At 39.6% G+C, this 18,267-nt stretch overlaps 1 protein-coding gene across 4 annotated transcripts in view; it reads left to right on the plus strand.

Moving 5' to 3' along the window:
* Positions 1–18,267, plus strand: part of LOC140492273 (zinc finger protein 346-like) — a 52,560-nt gene that overhangs the window by 27,536 nt on the left and 6,757 nt on the right. For 3 of the 4 annotated variants that reach the window (XM_072591218.1, XM_072591219.1, XM_072591217.1), the window contains 2 exons: positions 9,277–9,489; positions 15,279–15,378. In XM_072591218.1, the coding sequence (XP_072447319.1) occupies positions 9,277–9,489; positions 15,279–15,378 (313 nt within the window). The remainder of the gene's footprint in view (positions 1–9,276; positions 9,490–15,278; positions 15,379–18,267) is intronic. The other variant, XM_072591220.1, reaches the window with a different exon arrangement.

Here is an 18,267-nt window from a genome sequence, read left to right on the forward strand (position 1 = left end):
GGTATATGAATAGGAAGGGTTTGGAGGGATGTCGGCTGGGTGCTGGCAGGTGGGACTAGTTTGGTTTGGTTTATCTGGCCGGCATGGGCGGGTTGGTTTGAAGGGCCTGTTTCCATGCTGTATAACTCTATGACTCTATGATTAAGTGATACTCACTGGTCTGTAATTTCCTGCTTCATCTCTACCACCCTTCTTAAAAAGTGGAACCACATTCGCCATCCTCCAGTCCTCTGGCACTTTCCCCATGTCCAGAGAGGAATTAAAAATTTATGCCAAAGTCCCTGCAATTTTCTGCCTCCCCTCCCATAGCAGCATGGGATGCAATTCATCCAGGCCAGGGAATATATCTGTTTTAAAGCCCATTAGAGCCTCCAACACCTCCCCATTTTTTGTGTCAAACTGTGCAAGTTCCTCACAGTCCCTTTTCCTGTATTCCGTACCTACGTGCTCCTTTTCCAAAATGAAGACCAAAGAGAAGTGTTCGTTCAATACCCTTCCAATTCCCTGCAGCTTCACAAACAGGTTGTACTCTTGGTCCCTAATTGGCCCTACTTTTTTCCTGATTAACCTCTTTCCTTTAATGTATTTATAAAATATCTTAGGGTTCTCCCTAATCTTGTTCACAAATCCTTTCTCTTGCCCAATTTTTGCTCTTCCAATTAAGTTTTTTTCCGGTACTTCTTGTATTCCTGTAGGGCCGCAGCTGAATTGCTCCCTGTAGAGTTGCTAAAAGCTGTTTGCACTCATGTAAGAGTGTTTTAAAGAAGTGTTGGAAATGGCAGCTTTGTTAGTTACCCCAGTATCTACTCTCAGAAGTGACTCATTGTTTTGTGTTCTCAGTAGTTGAGAAAGAAATGTTTGCCAGGATACCAGGAGAAACATCCTATTTTTCAAGTATTGTCAGTTACTAGCTCATATCCAGTTGAATTGCAGGAACAAATTGCTTTATTACATATTAAGGACATCATGTCTTGACAACACAGCATTTTCTCAGTATTGCACTGGAGTATCAGATTCTAGTCTTGGAATAGGGTTTGAATTTAGTTTTTTCCCTCTAACATATCAATGCTGAAAATGTGAAGTATAATGTGCAGTTTTTGTCCCCTTTGGAACATATTATTGCCAAAAGGATGTGCCATAAATGTTCATCAGACTTTTTCCCAGGATAGTGGGATTGTTCGATGAAGAGTGGTTGGACAAATTGGACCCATATTCTCTAGAGTTTTGAAGAGTGAATGATGATCTCATCAAACAGATGAAATACTTTGAGATTGACAGGATAAGTGCAAGTAAGATGTTTCCCATGGTTTGGGAGTGTAAAATCAAAGAATACTAATAAAAAATAAGCACAAGACAATTAAGACTAAGACTACTCAAATTTTGTTTTTTTACTTGTATCTTAAAATTGAATTTTCTACTGCTTCAGATCTGCTGCATAGATTGGAGTGTAATTGGAACAATAAATCAAAGGCCAGAATGTACCCTGGTTTATCCGTAATTCATCACGTTATCTAGTGTGGTACTTAAAACACAACACTTACCTTCTCCAGCCATGACTAAGGATTGGTTCCCATAATTACTCTATAGTATAGAGTTTGAACACTGCTGAAAACTATAAATCCATTGTTGAGGCTGTTCATCTTGTTTTGATTAGTACAGGTGCATGAGCGCTAAATTTTAAGGGAAATAGAGCAAGGCAAAGATGGTGGCGGTCTGAGTGGTCTGCTGTGCTGGGCTCTGTGCCATAATTCATGGCAAGATGGACCTTTACACCCCCCCCCCCCCCCCCCCCATTAACTACTCCTAGGAGAAAAAATTGCTAAAATATAAACTTGCAAAACATTTGGAGCGGCTAAAATTGTGGTGTGACAGCTTTAAGACCAGAATGAAAACAAATAAAGGAAAGGGGCTGAAAGGAGTACAGCAGGCAGGGCACTCCCCTACTGCATCAGGGTACCATTGCTCAAACTCCCGGGCCGGCCCCTTTGGATTTAATGGGGCAGCAGCATTTTGCCAAACTCCGAGAAAAGATTTGAAGCAGCGATGGAACCGCTGTCTGCTATGCTGAAAAAGCATGAGCAGGAAGTTCAATTGTTGGACCGAGTAGAGGCAGTGGAGGAGAGGACTGTGACGGACATCTCAGCAGGAAGTATCCGAATACTGGAAGACCAGGTTTGGGTCCTTCAGGAGCAAGTGGACAACCTGTAAAATAAAAATAGAGAAAACCTCCGGCTTGTGGGTCTTCCGGAACGCGAGGAAGGCAAAAACCTGGTTGGCTTCTTGGAGAAATGGCTCTGAAGTTCCTGGGGCTGGAGTTGGAGTTGGACCTATTGAATGTGGAGCGCGCCTGCTGGATTGCAATGTGCAAGCCCAGGTCGAGCCCATGTCCCTGAGCTGTCCTAGTGTGACTCCTGCATTATAAAGAAAAACAGTTATTGATTGAAACATCAAGAAGACTGGGAAGAGATTCACAGGCTTTAATGCACAAAGGCTAAAGATAATGTTTTTTCAGGACTTCTCAAGAACCAGAATTAAGAAGAGAAGGGCGTTTGATGAAGTTGAGAGAAAATTAAGGGATCTGAACATTTAATATTCCTTGGGATACCCAGCCATGTTACATTTCGCTCATGGAGGACCAGTATATAATTTTGATTCTGCAGAAAAGGCAAAGGACTTTGTGAATTCTCTGAATTAAAGGACTCTGGGGAAGGGGGGTGCATTTGTACCGATAATGGTATGGGGTGGGGATGGGCATCCATTGTTAACTCTCATTCTGTTACAATCTGTTATTTACATTCTAACAATGTAAATGAACATCAACTAGCCACAAAAAGACATGACCCTCTCTCACTAGTATTCTTACATACAGATAAGGAAGGACACTACTTTGACTGGGACAACACATCCATCCTAGGACAAGCCAAACATAGACATGCACGAGAATTTCTAGAAGCATGGCATTCCAACTGGAACTCTATCAACAAACACATCGAGTTAGACCCCATCTACCACCTCCTGAGAAAAAGAACAGGAAATGACATTGGTAACCCAAATATATAAATAGAAAGCACGAATTATCAGCAGTGCTTCGGCAGGCCTACTAAAGATGTAGGGCGAAGTAGTAGGGCGAGGAAACGTCTGGAAATGAACCTTGCAGAGCAGCGAGCAAACCTACATCGAATAACAGATTTTCTTCATTTGTGAATTGCCTGGGGCTAGGGCACAGTCTCAGCTAAAGCGAGTAAGGATGGTAGCGAGGATTGGGAGGAATGCCCCCTATGGGCAAGAGAGGACATCTCTAGTGAATTAGGGGTTATTTGGGTGTTTACTTAAGTTAGATGTAGTGATTCGTTTTTTAGTTGTAGTAGTTTTAATTAGAATAGGTGTTAGACTTTATAGAGTGTCTGTTGCTTGCTGCACCGCAGATAAAATTCCTCCTCCTGGGAAACCAGGGGCTGCCCTGGATGACCAGTGATTTATTCCGGTGGTGCTCCTGGAATGCAAAAGGGAGCCATTCTCCCATTTAAAGAAAGAAGGTGCGCTGTTAAGCCTTAGGAAGGAAAGGATGGACATCGCCCTGCTGTAGGAGACGCATTTAACTGATAAGGAACATCTGAAACTGGAGCAGGGGTGTTGTGATAGGGTATTCTTTGCCTCTTTTAGCTCCAAGATAGAGGAATAGCTATACTGGTAAGAAGGAACCTCCCTTTCCAGGTAACTGAGCAAACTAAGGAAGAACATAGACGGTTCATTATTCTTAAAGCTCTAATACATGGAGAAGCGTATGGCATCTTGAATGTGTGTTGTCCTGGCGCACCCTCTTAAATGTCTAATTGATGTAGTCACTAAATTAATGAGTCTTGGGGTGCACTGCATGATCATGGAGGGGGGGGGGGAGTTTAATAGCCTAACAGATTCCAAGGTAGACAGGGTGCCAAGGGCCTGGCAGGTATGCCAACACAGTCTCAGCAGTTGGTGGACCTGTGTGAGGAGTTGGGATGTGTGGAGGCACCTCCACCCTAATGGAAGAGACTTTACTTTCTATTCCAACCCCCACAAGTGCCATACGAGAATTGACGTGTTTTTTAATGCCATTGGATTGTTTGGACAGAACATTGGTATGCAAAATTGGGAATGTAACTATCTCGGACCAAATGCCAGTGTAGTTAGATGTTAAAATCAAGGCTGACGGAATAAATGCACGGCAGTGGCGTATGGACCCATTCCTGTTAAGGGATAGCAAATTCGTTGAGTACATTATAAGAGAGTTCAGGGCCTTCTGGGATATCAACTCTGGTACACCCAGTAATCCGGCAATACTTTGGGAGGCCACTAAGGTATATTTACAAGACCTGATTATTTTCTATTCAATGACTAGAAGGAGGCAGAGGGAGGAGCAACAAAGGATGCTGGAGATCCAGCTGCAGAAAGCTGAGGAAGTATAGTATAATAGGCTCTTTTTGGTCAAGCTGCAGCAGTTCACAGCTCTAGACTTATTGCACACAGCTGGCAAAGTAAGAGGTCTCCTTTGCTAAACGAAGAATTAGAATTTGGATATAAACCAGGTAAATATTTGGCTGGTAAGAAAAATGCTTCCCAATCTATTATGTCTGTTAGAGAGAGGGCTGGCACGGTTACCTGTGAGTTGAAGAAGATCAGTGTTAGATTTAGGGAATACTTTGCAGAGTTATATCGGTTGGAGGGAGGTGAACACGGTGCAGCGAGAATGCCGTCCTTTTTTGAGAACCTGGACCAACCCAGTATAAACGCGAACAGGTTTCCCTGTTGAATGCACCTATGACGGTACAGGACATGCAGGAAGCAATAAAGCATCTCCAGGGTGGCAAAGTACCAAAGCCAGATGGATTCCCAAGTCCATTCTAGAAGGAATTCATTAATGTGTTGGTGGAGCCATTTCTGGGGATGTATAGCTATTCATATACATGGGATTGTCTGCCGCCCTCACTTATGGAGGCTGATATCGCCCTAATTTTAAAGAAGGGAAAAGACCCTGAAGAATGTGCTCAATATTGACCAATTTCACTGCTGAATGTAGATTTTAAAATTCTATCCAAGGTGCTGCCCCTGAGGTTGGAAAAGGTCCTGCCCCATATTATAAAAGAAGATCAGACGGGTTTTGTTAAGGGCCGTAGCTCCTCCAATATCAGGAGGGTACTAAACATAGTGCAGTTATGCCAGCAAAGGTTGATCCCGGGCTTGGTGGTGTCTCTAGACGCAGAAAAGAATGGCCGTACCTGTTTGGGGTCCTCAGCGCTTTGTTCTAGGGGGAGCCTTTGCGAGATGGGTGTTGGTGTTGTATAATGATCCTAAGGCAGCAGTCATTACAAACGGCACTAAGTCAGATAACTTTAATATTGGGAGAGGTAGTCGACAGGGGTGTCCTCTTTCACCGCTGTTATTTACCTTTGCAATTGAGCCATTAGCTGAGGCTATCAGGAGGGATCCTGAAATTGTAGTGGCAGGGGTGGGATGGGGAGCGTAAGGTCACCCTATATGCTGATGACGTCCTTTTGTTCTTGGCCAATTCAGAGGAGTCCGTTCCTCGATTGATTCTAGCAATTAATTTATTTGGCAGTTTTTTGTGCTACAAGATTAACTTTACAAAATTGGAAGCCAAGTCGGTGGGGGGATTAGTGGAGGTGCCTGTTTTGAGGGATAGAATGCCGTTCCCATTGTTCGAGGGGAGGTCTTGATGTCATTTAGCCAGCTAAGTCAGAAATAGGGATTGTCTAATAGGGACCTCATCCAGTACTTTCAGATAAGGGAATTCATACAGAGGAAGACCACGCTCCTGGCTCAGTTTTACAATTCAGCCATGGAGAAAAAGAGTGCTCCGGTTTACGGCGCTCTTTCAGTTAGTACTTTGTATCATTTACAGAATGCATGTGCCTTAGGGGATGTGGAGGGACTCTGTAGGATGTGGAATCGAGAGCTAGGAGAAAATATCTCATTGGAGGTATGGGAAAATGTAAGGAGAATTTCAGTATGTAACAGAATGCGAGCCATGCAATTGTGATTTTACACAGGGCTGATATGATGCCAGAGAGGCTGGCTAAGTTCAAGAGAGGAGCATCTCCAGGTTGTCCCAAATGTAAAATTAGTAGGGGGACTCTCACACACTGCTATTGGTCATGTTGTAAGATCCAGAGATACTGGGGTGTTATGGTAACGGAGCTAAAGGACATCCTGGAGTTTGAAGTTAAGTGGATCAGGTATTTCTTCTTCTGGGGTTGCCAAATTTGCCTTCTCTGGGGGAACACGGGAAGAGATTGTGTCACATTCTTATCCACTGTGCGAGGAAGAACATATTAATGAATTGGACATTGGAAAAACAACTAGGTCTTATGGGGTGACGCAGGCTGGTAATGAAGCATCTCCCTCGAGACTACCTCACAAATATGGTGCACCACAAAACCGAGCAGTTTTACAAGACATGGCAGCCCTTTCTAAATTATATTAATTAGGGCCGTTTTATAGCCATGGGAATTAATCTGGGCGCCCATGGGGCCCTGGGAGGGAGCCTCAGTGGAGGTGTGGTGAATGAAATAGAATAAAGTAGAGAGATATTGAAGTTATTTGTGTTTAGTTTAATTTTTATTTAATTGGTTTGTAGTTTAAGTTAAGTAGATAGGTTAGTTCTGGTGGAATAGTAGGTAGTTCATTATTAATAGTATAGTCATATGACATTATTGTACTGCCTCTATCTTTCTGTATTTTGGTATTACTTTTTTTAATATAGATGTTCTGTAAAAGCTTTAAAGTTTCTATTAAAAATATTTTTTAAAATCTTAAGGGAAGTAACAATTTATATTTTATGTGAGAAGGGTGCTGATTGCTTGATAAGTGGTCTCTAGTTGAGACATTGACCTGAGCATTCACTATGACAATGATTCCCATGGCTGTCAACCTCAGAACATTCGGTGTAAATTCACTGTTGGACAGTACTTGCCAAACAGTTCTTCACGTATTAATAATTGTGCTAACAAGCAACTTAAGAATGTTGCACTCTCAACGTGGCTCACTTAGACTTACTGTAAGCTATATCTATTCATGTGCAAGGGTCTGTCAGCTGCAAACAAAACCTGACATTGCTCTTTTTAAAAAAATAAATAAATAAAAGCAGGGAGTAAAGCAGTTCTCAACCAGTGCTACAGTCGATCGAAGTCAGCATGCTTTACGAATGTAAACAAAAATCTCAGGGAGAATTGTTTCCTGGTGTAGTCTCCATTCATAAGCCTCAACTAACCACATCGCACTTGTCAAACAAACAGTGTCCTTTTCTTGTACCGTATAAATTGTTTTCCCTTTGAAGATTGATGTTCTTGCATCTGTCCTGATGAGTTAACATGAAAAAGCTTTGACAGTTTTTTTAAAGGGTTCAGGTACATAATTCTTTGAAATTTACATGACATATAGATAGATAGGGTGGTTAAGAAGGCATTTAGCATGCTTGCCTTCTAAGGTAAGGTAAGAGGAGAAAGATTTTAAAAAGACAGGGGCAATCTTTTACACAATGGTTCATTTGTGGGATGAACTTCAGGAGGAAGTGATGAATGTGGGTACAGTTATAAATTTGAAAGACATTTAGATAAGTCCATGAACAAATGTTTGGAGGGCTATGGGCCAAATGCAGGCACACCTAGTTAATTTGGGAATATGGTTGGCATGCATTGGTTGGACCGAAGAGTCTGTTTCTCTGCCGTTTGACTCTATTACTCTATAAAGAGCAATTGTTTTATTAAGAAGATTGAGAGTCTTGATTCTCTACTCCAGAGAGTTGTGGAATCTCAGCCATTGAGTATCTTTAAAATAAAGATTGACAGATTATTAAATACTGGTGACATATAGGGATATGGCTCAATAATCTGGTGACATATAGGGATATGGCTCAATAATCTGGTGACATATAGGGATATGGCTCAATAATCTGGTGACATATAGGGATATGGCTCAATAATCTGGTGACATATAGGGATATGGCTCAATAATCTGGTGACATATAGGGATATGGCTCAATAATCTGGTGACATATAGGGATATGGCTCAATAATCTGGTGACATATAGGGATATGGCTCAATAATCTGGTGACATATAGGGATATGGCTCAATAATCTGGTGACATATAGGGATATGGCTCAATAATCTGGTGACATATAGGGATATGGCTCAATAATCTGGTGACATATAGGGATATGGCTCAATAATCTGGTGACATATAGGGATATGGCTCAATAATCTGGTGACATATAGGGATATGGCTCAATAATCTGGTGACATATAGGGATATGGCTCAATAATCTGAATGGCTTGCTCCTGTGCATGTGTTCTTATAGACTGAGCTATGCTAAGTCTTTGCTCTGTGTTTGGAGAGATGAGATTCTAGAGCTAAACCAGTGTGTAAGTTCTAGAAATTGCTATTGGCAAATAATTTGTTTTCTCTCTATTAGCTGCACTCTTACTTTCTGTGTGATGGTAAAAGACGAAGGCTGTAAGTTGAATGAATAGGCAACAGTTTCATAAGCTCCAGCTCTGGGTGTGTCTGATGGAGAATGGGGCCAGGTATGAATGTAAAAGAGGAAGAGTAGCACTTCGAAAATGGCAAAGTGTAGTTATCCTGGAGGTAACAGAACAATTTATAAATACCTTTTAATGGATTTCCATTTACATATGGCTGAAGGAGCTTGTGAATTTTCTATTCAGGTGTAGGCCATGACGTTTGAGTACTTAGAAGAGGTAGTTGAGATTGTAAGTGCAACCTACATTATAGTTAATTACAGGATCAACATTTTATTTCTATTCTGGAATTTGTTTTTGTACTTGAAGGCAATTTCTACAAATTAGCAATGATGTTTCCAGTTATCTTGTAATTAAGTGTAATTGTATGTTCAGTTTAGAAATTTCATCAGATGAGACTTCATTTAATGGTATTTTATATCCTGTCACTATTTGAAATCATTGGCAGTGTTTTGATTGCAAAAATAAAAACTAGGAACAGGCATTTGGTTTGTTTCTCCATAAATCTGTATTGCAAAACTTTAAATTGGTTAGGGTGAAAATTTCTCAAAACAATTCTCTTGCAGTTACTATTTGCCCTTGTTGTTTATAAGCAACATGCTTTTCATATGCTTTTCAATTCATAGCTGTCTAAATGAAATCTCCTTTGTGATAATGTTTTTCAAGATTACATGAAGATACATTTATCATTCTCCAGATCAGTTGACTGTGAGCATCTTGGATGTTTTCTTCTGTTGCAGCTGCCCCAAAGGCAAAGAAAGAAAATGCCCCAACTTCTGCTGTGCAGTTGAATGTTGAACCTGGGAGCAGTGATCCTGACAAGTACTGTAGTCTGTGTCAAGCTTTTTTTAACCATCCTGCTATTGCTAAACAACACTATGTGGGTAAAAGACACAAGAAGCGTGAGACAAAAGCAAAGTTGTTGGAGCAACTGGGGCAAACTGATAATAACTGTGAGTATAAAAGTTGAAGACAGCTAGGGCGTTGTATAGCATGTGTGGATAGAAAGGGGGTTAAATGTTGGAAATACATGCAGGCCTCACAACGTCTGCTAAAGTAAAGATTACATTGCTAACAGAGGCCTTACATTAGCACTAAAGGAAGTTTACATCCAAACCATCAATCCATCATCTTTTTTTTCCAGATTCTGATATGCCTCCTGTGTATTTCTAATATTTTTATTTCAGATTATCAGCATTTCTGTTATTTTTATTTCTGGGTTAAATATTGTATCCTATCCTTAAGCAGCTGATTTTATATAAAATCAAAACCAGCTCTCAGAAATCAGTGGAATAAATGGTAATAATCTCTGGAAACTTTCATACTTATTGTAAAGTACATGCACCTTCAATATTAACATTTGAAAAGCAGTATTAAACTTAGAAAAGCGTGTGGAATTTAATAATTTGGAGTTTTTTTTCTGTGGCTAGCACATTAAAAAATAAATCTATCACCAAGCCATAATTAGATGAATAGACTTCCAAATTTACCTTATTTAGTGGAAAAATGAATTGGAGTCTTATATGACTGCTTAATATGTAGGTTAGATGTTGCTCACTTTCTATTGTTTATAAAGGGAAAGTCACTATTTATTTCAGTCCAAAGCTAGTGCATCTTCTTGTTCTGTAGAATATTTATGTATTCATCAAGAAAACAAAACACAATTGGTATCCACAGTTCAATATATTTTGTTCATGAGTTGAGATTCTAAGCACGACCTACATTATAGTTAATTACAGGATCAACACTTTATTTGAAATGAACAATTTGTATTGCTGATACAATATTTGGTTGTTTGTGACCTTGCAGTACTTGCTGGATAATTGAAAACCAACATCATCCAACATGTTTTGTAAACCATTTGTTCACTGCATCTGGCCATTTGGAAATGTTTTCCGCTAAGTTTGAAACAAATTTCACATAAGAATTGAACAGAATTTTTCAATTTGAAAACAGGCAAACTTCAAACAACTGTACTGTTGGCCTGCAGTTATGTCACTGTCATTAGCACATGGCTAAAATCTTCGATATCCAGAAAACAAATTGGACTTTATTATGCCATTTGTCTATGCAACTGCGTAAAAAATATCAGTTTTGATGTTCTTTCTGGGGTCTGGTTCACAGGTAGCCTGTAGAATGTTTCTTCATTGTTTGTAAAACAAGACAGTGGGTGTTTGTGCTGTTTCCTATGAAGCATGTAGTAGCTTAACCTACACTGTTTGCATTTCCTCTAGGATTTGGTATGAGCTTATGTGTAAATAACTGCTCCCACAGCCACAGCTAACATGAAGTAATGTTGACCTATCTAGAAAATTAAGGCTTGGCTAGTGTGTAAGGCTTGGCTAGTCACTGGTTTGATCCAGTTGAGCCTTTTTAAAATTCATTTGTGGGATGTGGGCATTGCCGGCTGGCCAGCCAGTGTTTATTGCCTGTCCCTAGTTACCCTTGAGGCAGTGCTAAGCTGCCTTCTTTAACTGCTGCAGTTCATCTGCTGTTGGTTGACCCACTCTGCTATCAGGGAGGGATTTCCAGGATTTTGACCCAGTGACAGTGAAGGAGCAGCAATATATATCCAAGTCAGCATAGTGAGTGGCTTGGAGGGAAACTTAAGGATGATGCTGTTCCAATGTATCTGCTGCCCTTGTCGTTTTAGATGGAAGTGGTTGTAGATTTGAAAGATGCTGTCTAAGGATCTTTGGTGAATTTCATTAGTGATCATGTATTTGGTTTAACGTTGTACAGTTAGAAATGTCAATTTCTTGTTTTGATGTGTGCTGAGGTACAGGCAAGCTTTGTTTTGAGCGATATTGATATTGTCGCATATCTGAGGTACACTTACCAAATAGTTTTCTCCTCTGCGACAAAGCTCAATTTATCTTATCAGAACTGTCACCTTTGGCTTTTTTTTTGTAACTTGACCTACCCAAACTACTGGTATTTGTTTGAATTATGAGTGGTTGTAAAAAGATTTTGTTTCATAGCTCTAAGTTCAAATGTGACCTTCAAAGTGCATAACCCAGAGTTTTAGGAACAAAAATAACAAAACAGTGAAATCATTTTTGTCAATCACTGCTTTATTGTTTCTATTTTGTATCTTTCTGCCATCTATGTCTATCCCTTTGGAGAACCAGTTTTTCAGTATAGACAACTGAGGTGCTATTTATATTCCTAGTAGGCTTGTGTGCCTTTGCTGTTCTCTACAAAAGCAGAAAATAGTCAAACAATTCAAACTGGAAATATGAGCGGCAAGATGAGAACTTGGTGATGCATTTTCATAAGGACAAGATATTCTCTTATGTTCTCTGCAACAAATACTTCAGCTTTCTGCCTAGCTGTGATAAAGTTGAATGTCACGTAGTGCTCACTTAGTCCTATTTTTGCTCCATTGTAATAACAATACATGAGGCTGAATCACTGGTCACTTTTTGGGTGAAAATTTGCTGCTGAAATCTGCTTTCACAATAATATGCTGACTGCCATTTTTCTAAAAATAATGTCTCTTACGTCATGGGGCCTATGCAAGGCTGTATTTGCATAGATTACTCCTCCATGTTTTGAATGATTGCCTTCTGCACTGACTTTTGTATATGCTGTTAGATTTAACTAACATGTAATTCGTATTCTTGCAGTATACATAGCCAAAAAAACACATCAGGACAATTAAGGGCTACACCAGAAGCAGGAATCTGCAACCCATTTTATATCAGGTCAACCCAGAATACCTAGCTCACTGAGTAGCTAAAGCTTTACACACCACCTGTAAAGTTTGAAAAATGCAAAATATTCTTTGTTTCAAAAAAAATTTTATTTTGTCTCAGTATTAACTAAAATAATGAGAATCCTACAGATTCTCATTATTAGAAGAGGCCTTTTGGCCCATTAAGTCTGGACCACTAAAGTTTCATTAAATCTATATGAGCATCACTTTTCAGAGTTATGTAACTTAATATTTTACTGAAGCAGATGAATATTTGAAAGAACTACATTAACAAAACAAGAAAACAAATTGATTTCCTTTAAAAGCAGAACAAATGGGAGAACTGCAATTGCTGATGTGTAAAATAGAAACAGAGAATTATGGAAATGTGCAGCAGGTGATGTATCTGTAAAAGGAAAGATCGATTACAAGGTTTTAGATGTGAAATTTGAAAATCAGGACCAAAGCCTGAAATGTAAATGAGGATTTTATAGGTGAAAGAAGTTTAGAGGGAAAGTATCAACAGATAAATCTGAGGGAGTGCATAGATTCATTATGTACAAATTATAATTGCATAACAATGGAAAACACAAATAGACCATTGTTTCCAATTAGCTTGGGTTTGTAATAGTTGTGCAGCAGCATAAAGGTCTCTGAGGAATATAGAAAAAAGGTGGGCAAATCAAATTTAATTATAGATTAGCGTTTATCCAACTGAATGTTGGAACAAACACAAAAAACTGAGTGGATCGCTTTCATTCTTGCATTGTTCCAAATCCATTCAAGAAATTAATTTCCTTTTATTATTTGAGGTGATTTTGTAATCTGTGAAATTGAAGTATTGATTTTGCTACCCGATTCCCTGAACTCTATTTCTGCAGTTCCAAACCTAACCACATTATCACTTTGAGGAGGTCTCTAGACCATTTTCATCAGTCTTGCAATTGTTACTACTTATGAATTCTACCTGTGTTATTGAGAGTTTTTTCAGTACAGCCCCATCCTGATCCTTTCCCAATTTTCCTGTTCATAAAAGAATAGCTGGTAATTATACACTTCCAATTAAGTTTGCTACACAGCAAATTTCAGCCTTCTTGGTTAGTAATATAGTGGTTATGTTACTGGCACAGCATTTCAGAAGCCTGAGTAATGATCTGAGGACAAGTTCAAATCTCACCTTGGCAGGAGGAAATTGAAGTTCAATCAGTTAAATCAGTTTTAATAAACGCTTGTAATAGTGACCATGAAAAGACTCTGTTGTTAAAACTGATCCATTCAGCAGTGTCCTTTTGGGGAAGCAAATCTGTAAATTTGTTGCTTTTATGCACTCTGGCCAATATGTGACTCCATACTCGTAGCAATGTGCTGACTTATACCGTCCTTGGAAATAGCTCAATAGGTCACTCAGTTGTGTCTCATGAGTAATTTAGCAATGCCCATATTCTGTGAGTGAGTTAAAAATTTTAATATTCATCTATTCTGAAATGTTATGAAAACCAAGATACAGTAACTAATTTAGCTTCTTATTCTGAACCTCTCGACCACTAACAGATTTGTTTTGCAACTCTACCATACTACCATCCTAATATTCTCTGCTCCAGTGCAAACTATTCTATTTGTGTGGTTAGGATTAGGTTCACATTTATATTTCCTAACACAAGGTGGAACTTCTTGGAATGTGTCCTGCAGCCTCTATGTTGTATCAGCATCCTTCCTTTAGTGTGAAGCCCAAAATTGTACAGGTTTCTCCTGTTATAGATTCATAGATAGAATACAGTCATAGATTCACACGGCACAGAAACAGACCCTATGCCCTCTAGTTTTAGGCATATCCGAGGGAAAAGATTTTGGCTATTCATCCTGATCATGCCCCTCATGAATTTATAAACCTCTAAGGTCACTCCTCAGCCTCTGACGCTCCAGGGGAAAAAGGCCCCGGTCTATTTAGCCTCTTCTTCATAGTTCAAACCCTACAACCCTGGCAACATCCTTATAAATCTTTTCTGTACCTTCTCAAGTTTAACAACATCCTTCCTAAAGAACGGCAACCAGAACTGTATGTAGTATGCTAAAAGCGGCCTTACCAATGTCCTGTACAGCCACAACACCACATCCCAACTCTTATACTCGATACGCTGACTAATGAAGACAACCGCTGTATCTCCTGCCACTCCACTGTCAAGGAATTATACACCTACACTCCTAGGTCTCTTTGATTGGCAACACGTCCAAGGGCCTTACCATTAAGGGTAAGAGCCCTGCCCTGGTTTGCCTTATCAAAATGCAACATCTCACATTTATCTAAAATAAACTCCATCTGCCATGGTCCAATGGCCCATCTGATCAAGATCCCGTGAACTCTGAGATGATCTTCTGCATTGTCCACTACAATACCTATTTTAGTATTCTCTGAAAACTTACTAACCACGTCTCTTATATTCACATCCAAATCATTTATATAAATGACGCAAAGCAGCACCCAGCACCAATCCTGTGGTATGCCTCTGATCACAGGTTCCTCCAGAGGTTTTGTGTAGATCCATAATTACTATGCTTGCATCACACAACAATCTACACGAGACAAGTTAATAGATTACTTGTAAGCTTAATTCCTCCTGCTTGACTCGTTTATCTATTGACCCTTTTCTCCCCCCCACTATTCTTTTCATAACCATACTAAAGGCATCTTTTGGGGGAGCCTCCGTTTGGATTAACAACCTTAAAACTAATAGCCTGTCCATATTTCTTTATTGATGATGACTGAAATTTGTGTTAATACTGTTGACCATAAATTTGGACTATCTTGCCCTAAATTCTGCTCCTAGAATAAAGGTAAAAGTGATTTTAATCAAGCTGTAAAGCATGTGTAAAACCATTGTTGTTAAGTGATAAAGCATGAGGAAAGGAAACCAGGCAGCTAAATAAATAATGACAAAATTAGCTTCCTTGAAATTTCAACTTTTGATAACTGTACTTTTAGGCAGGTAATTGCATTATTTAACGGTTGTTTATTACGGTAGGTAACTAAATTATAATCTTTCACAGCTGCTGCTGCTAAAGGCTATCCCTGTAACACCTGTAACATTGTTCTGAACTCAATAGAACAGTATCAGGCACACATCCAGGGAACCAAACACCAGAACCAGTAAGTACACTTACCTGTTTTTTTTTAAGCAAACCTATAAAAGTTATCCTGTTCTTACCATCACATAACAATCTACACGGGACAGACAAAAATAACTTAGAAACTTAGTTTGATTTGAATCAGAGATGAGTCCTTCGAACCTATCTTCACTTTGGAACAGAAAATGATTTTGATTAGTCCATGACCTAGAGTGTGCAGTCTTGTTGTTGGAATGTGTGCATTTAAATTTGAAAGCGAAATCTTCATTTTCTCATTTAAGTTCCACTTTGAGGAAATGACTGAGTGTGAAAAACTGATCTGTTTCCTTTGTCAGTTGAATCCATTATGGAGAAAATAAACGAACATAAGCTGTTGGGGAAAGCCTTTTTTAACTTGCAAATTCTTCAATGACCTATTTACTGCAGAAGTGTGTTTGCGCCGTGTTATAGAGATGTACAGCACGGAAACAGACCCTTCAGTCCAACTCATCCTTGCTGACCTGATATCCCAACCCAATCTAGTTCCACCTGTAAGCAGCTGGCACATATCCCTCCAAACCCTTCCTATTCATATACCTATCCAGATGCCTTTTAACAGGGTAGCACAGTGGCTCAGTGGTTAGCACTGCAGCTTCACAGCACTAGGGTCCCAGGTTCAATTCCAGCTTCGGGTGACTGTACATTCTCCCTGTGTCTGTGTGGGTTTACTCTGGGTGCTCCGGTTTCTTCCCACAGTCCAAAGATGTGCAGATCAGGTCAATTGACCATGTTAAATTGCCCATAGTGTTAGGTGCTTTAGTCAGTGAAATGGGTCTGGATGGGTTGCTCTTCGGAGGGTTGGTGAGGACTGGTTGAGCCTGTTTCCACACTGTAGGGAATCTAATCTTAAAAAAAAGTTGCAATTATACCAGCCTCCACCACTTACACTGGCAGCCCATTCCACACATGCATCACCCTCTGCATGAAAAAGTTGCCCCTTAGGTCTCTTTTATATCTTCGCCCTCTTCCCCCTAAACCTATGCCCTCTAGCTCTGGACTTCCCCCACCTCAGGCAAAAGACCTTGTCTATTTATCCTATCCATGCCCCTCATGATTTTATAAACTCAGCCTCCGATGCTCCAGGGAAAACAGCCCCAGTCTGTTCACCCTCTCCCTATAGCTATGTGTTTGTGAAAATAATTCAAATTGCAGGTTTAGGCCAGAAGAGTATACTTTTAGGATCATTCACTTCATAAATTATGATGATAATAAGGTATACCACATAAAATTTATCCAGTGACCAGTAACACTGATTCACAACATTGTGTGTGTGGCCCAAACAGCTTTGAAGTACAAATATCACGAATGTTTTTCACACTAGAAAGTGTATCTGTAAATAGTGTTGAATTAGGGGTATGCACCATTGTTTACAGCAGATGCTACTTTCATTAGCCTACCTCTCACCAATCTTCCATTCATCTGGTGCCTGCTTTTCTGTTTCAATTTCTTCTTTCGATGTGGCAGTGCAAGTAGAGTTATGTTTATTGCCACTTCAGAGAACAGTAAGAACTGATTATGTGGCTTTAGATTAACATGTCATGAACTGTGCTGAGGGTAGTATCAATGAGCCTGTGGGGTAATTTAAATCCATGCAGCAGCTTCTGAGATTATTTTGTTTGATGCCAGTTTGCTAATTCTAAATTCTTTACAGTTGTCATGATGCCTGAACTCAGCCACTGAATTACTGTTAGTAGTGCAGTACCATAAACAATTCAACTACATTGAGTTGATGAGGAAAATCTTCAGTTAATCTTCATTTACATTTGTTGACTCAGAATCTATTGAATAGTTCCATTTTGCTTTGCTTTGGACCTCTGAATCAAACTATGCTGCTGATTTAGTATCTTTCCTGGTCCATCCTAGCAACATTTGCTGCTTTTGCGTTAAGCCACTGCTGTGCCATAGAATGATTTGGATGAAACAATGCCAAACTAGTCAAGTAGTTTTGTTTCTGTATATCAAGTTGCATAGAGTTCCTGGGCCATAAAGTTCCTCTTACTTAAGGACTTTGCCAGTTCATCAATTAGATTACAATTAAAACGGATATCTTTTAGCTAGTGGATCTAAACCAATAGTAGAAAATTTGGAAATTTAGAAAAGTTTTGGATGTGCTTGTGACTAGACTCCAGGACTTTTCAGGCAGGCCAACCACATTTCCTTCATTATTTGATCCTTTCTTGGGAAGTGATTACAAGATATGGGATTTCCCATTCAAGGCAAAATCCTATTAGCTTGATGATATGCTGGATGCGTAAAAAACTACTTTGGAGATTTTGTAAATTTGATTATTACAGTCATAGAAAACAAAGTAAATAAAGCAAACTTGCATAGGGCTGGTATAAAGGTGGTGCACCACAACTGCAGCATGTTGAACTTTGTCGAGACCATGTCATCTGGATAACCAGTTGCAGTAAATATCTGCACCTCTAGGAAATTCAGGTTTATTGAATTGGGATTTGAGGTGCATCAAGGAAGAGATGAGTTACTTGGACACCTTTATCAAGTTGACATTCACACCACTTGGGTTATACAGCGATGCTGATCAGTGATCATGAAAGGAGGTATGGGAACCCGTAGTGCACTACTCAAAGTCCCTTGCCCTTAACTAGCAGGAATATTTTACTGCTGATCTGGATGGGAGACAAGATCTGAAAGATGGATAAGCAGATCGAACATGAAATCATGATACAGAAGGCCAGTCAAGTGGGTGAAATGAATTTGCTGTTTTATTGATAGGAGAAAATACAGTCAGGGAAATAAATTCTATTTTTGGAGCCGTGACTGGAGATTGCAAGATACCAGCCCAGTGTTAAGGTTAAAGACATTCTGTCTCTCTGAGCTGGGGAAGAATTTGAACCAATGACATGGAACG

The sequence above is a fragment of the Chiloscyllium punctatum genome, chromosome 20 (assembly GCF_047496795.1).
Source record: "Chiloscyllium punctatum isolate Juve2018m chromosome 20, sChiPun1.3, whole genome shotgun sequence".
Taxonomy (NCBI): domain Eukaryota; kingdom Metazoa; phylum Chordata; class Chondrichthyes; order Orectolobiformes; family Hemiscylliidae; genus Chiloscyllium; species Chiloscyllium punctatum.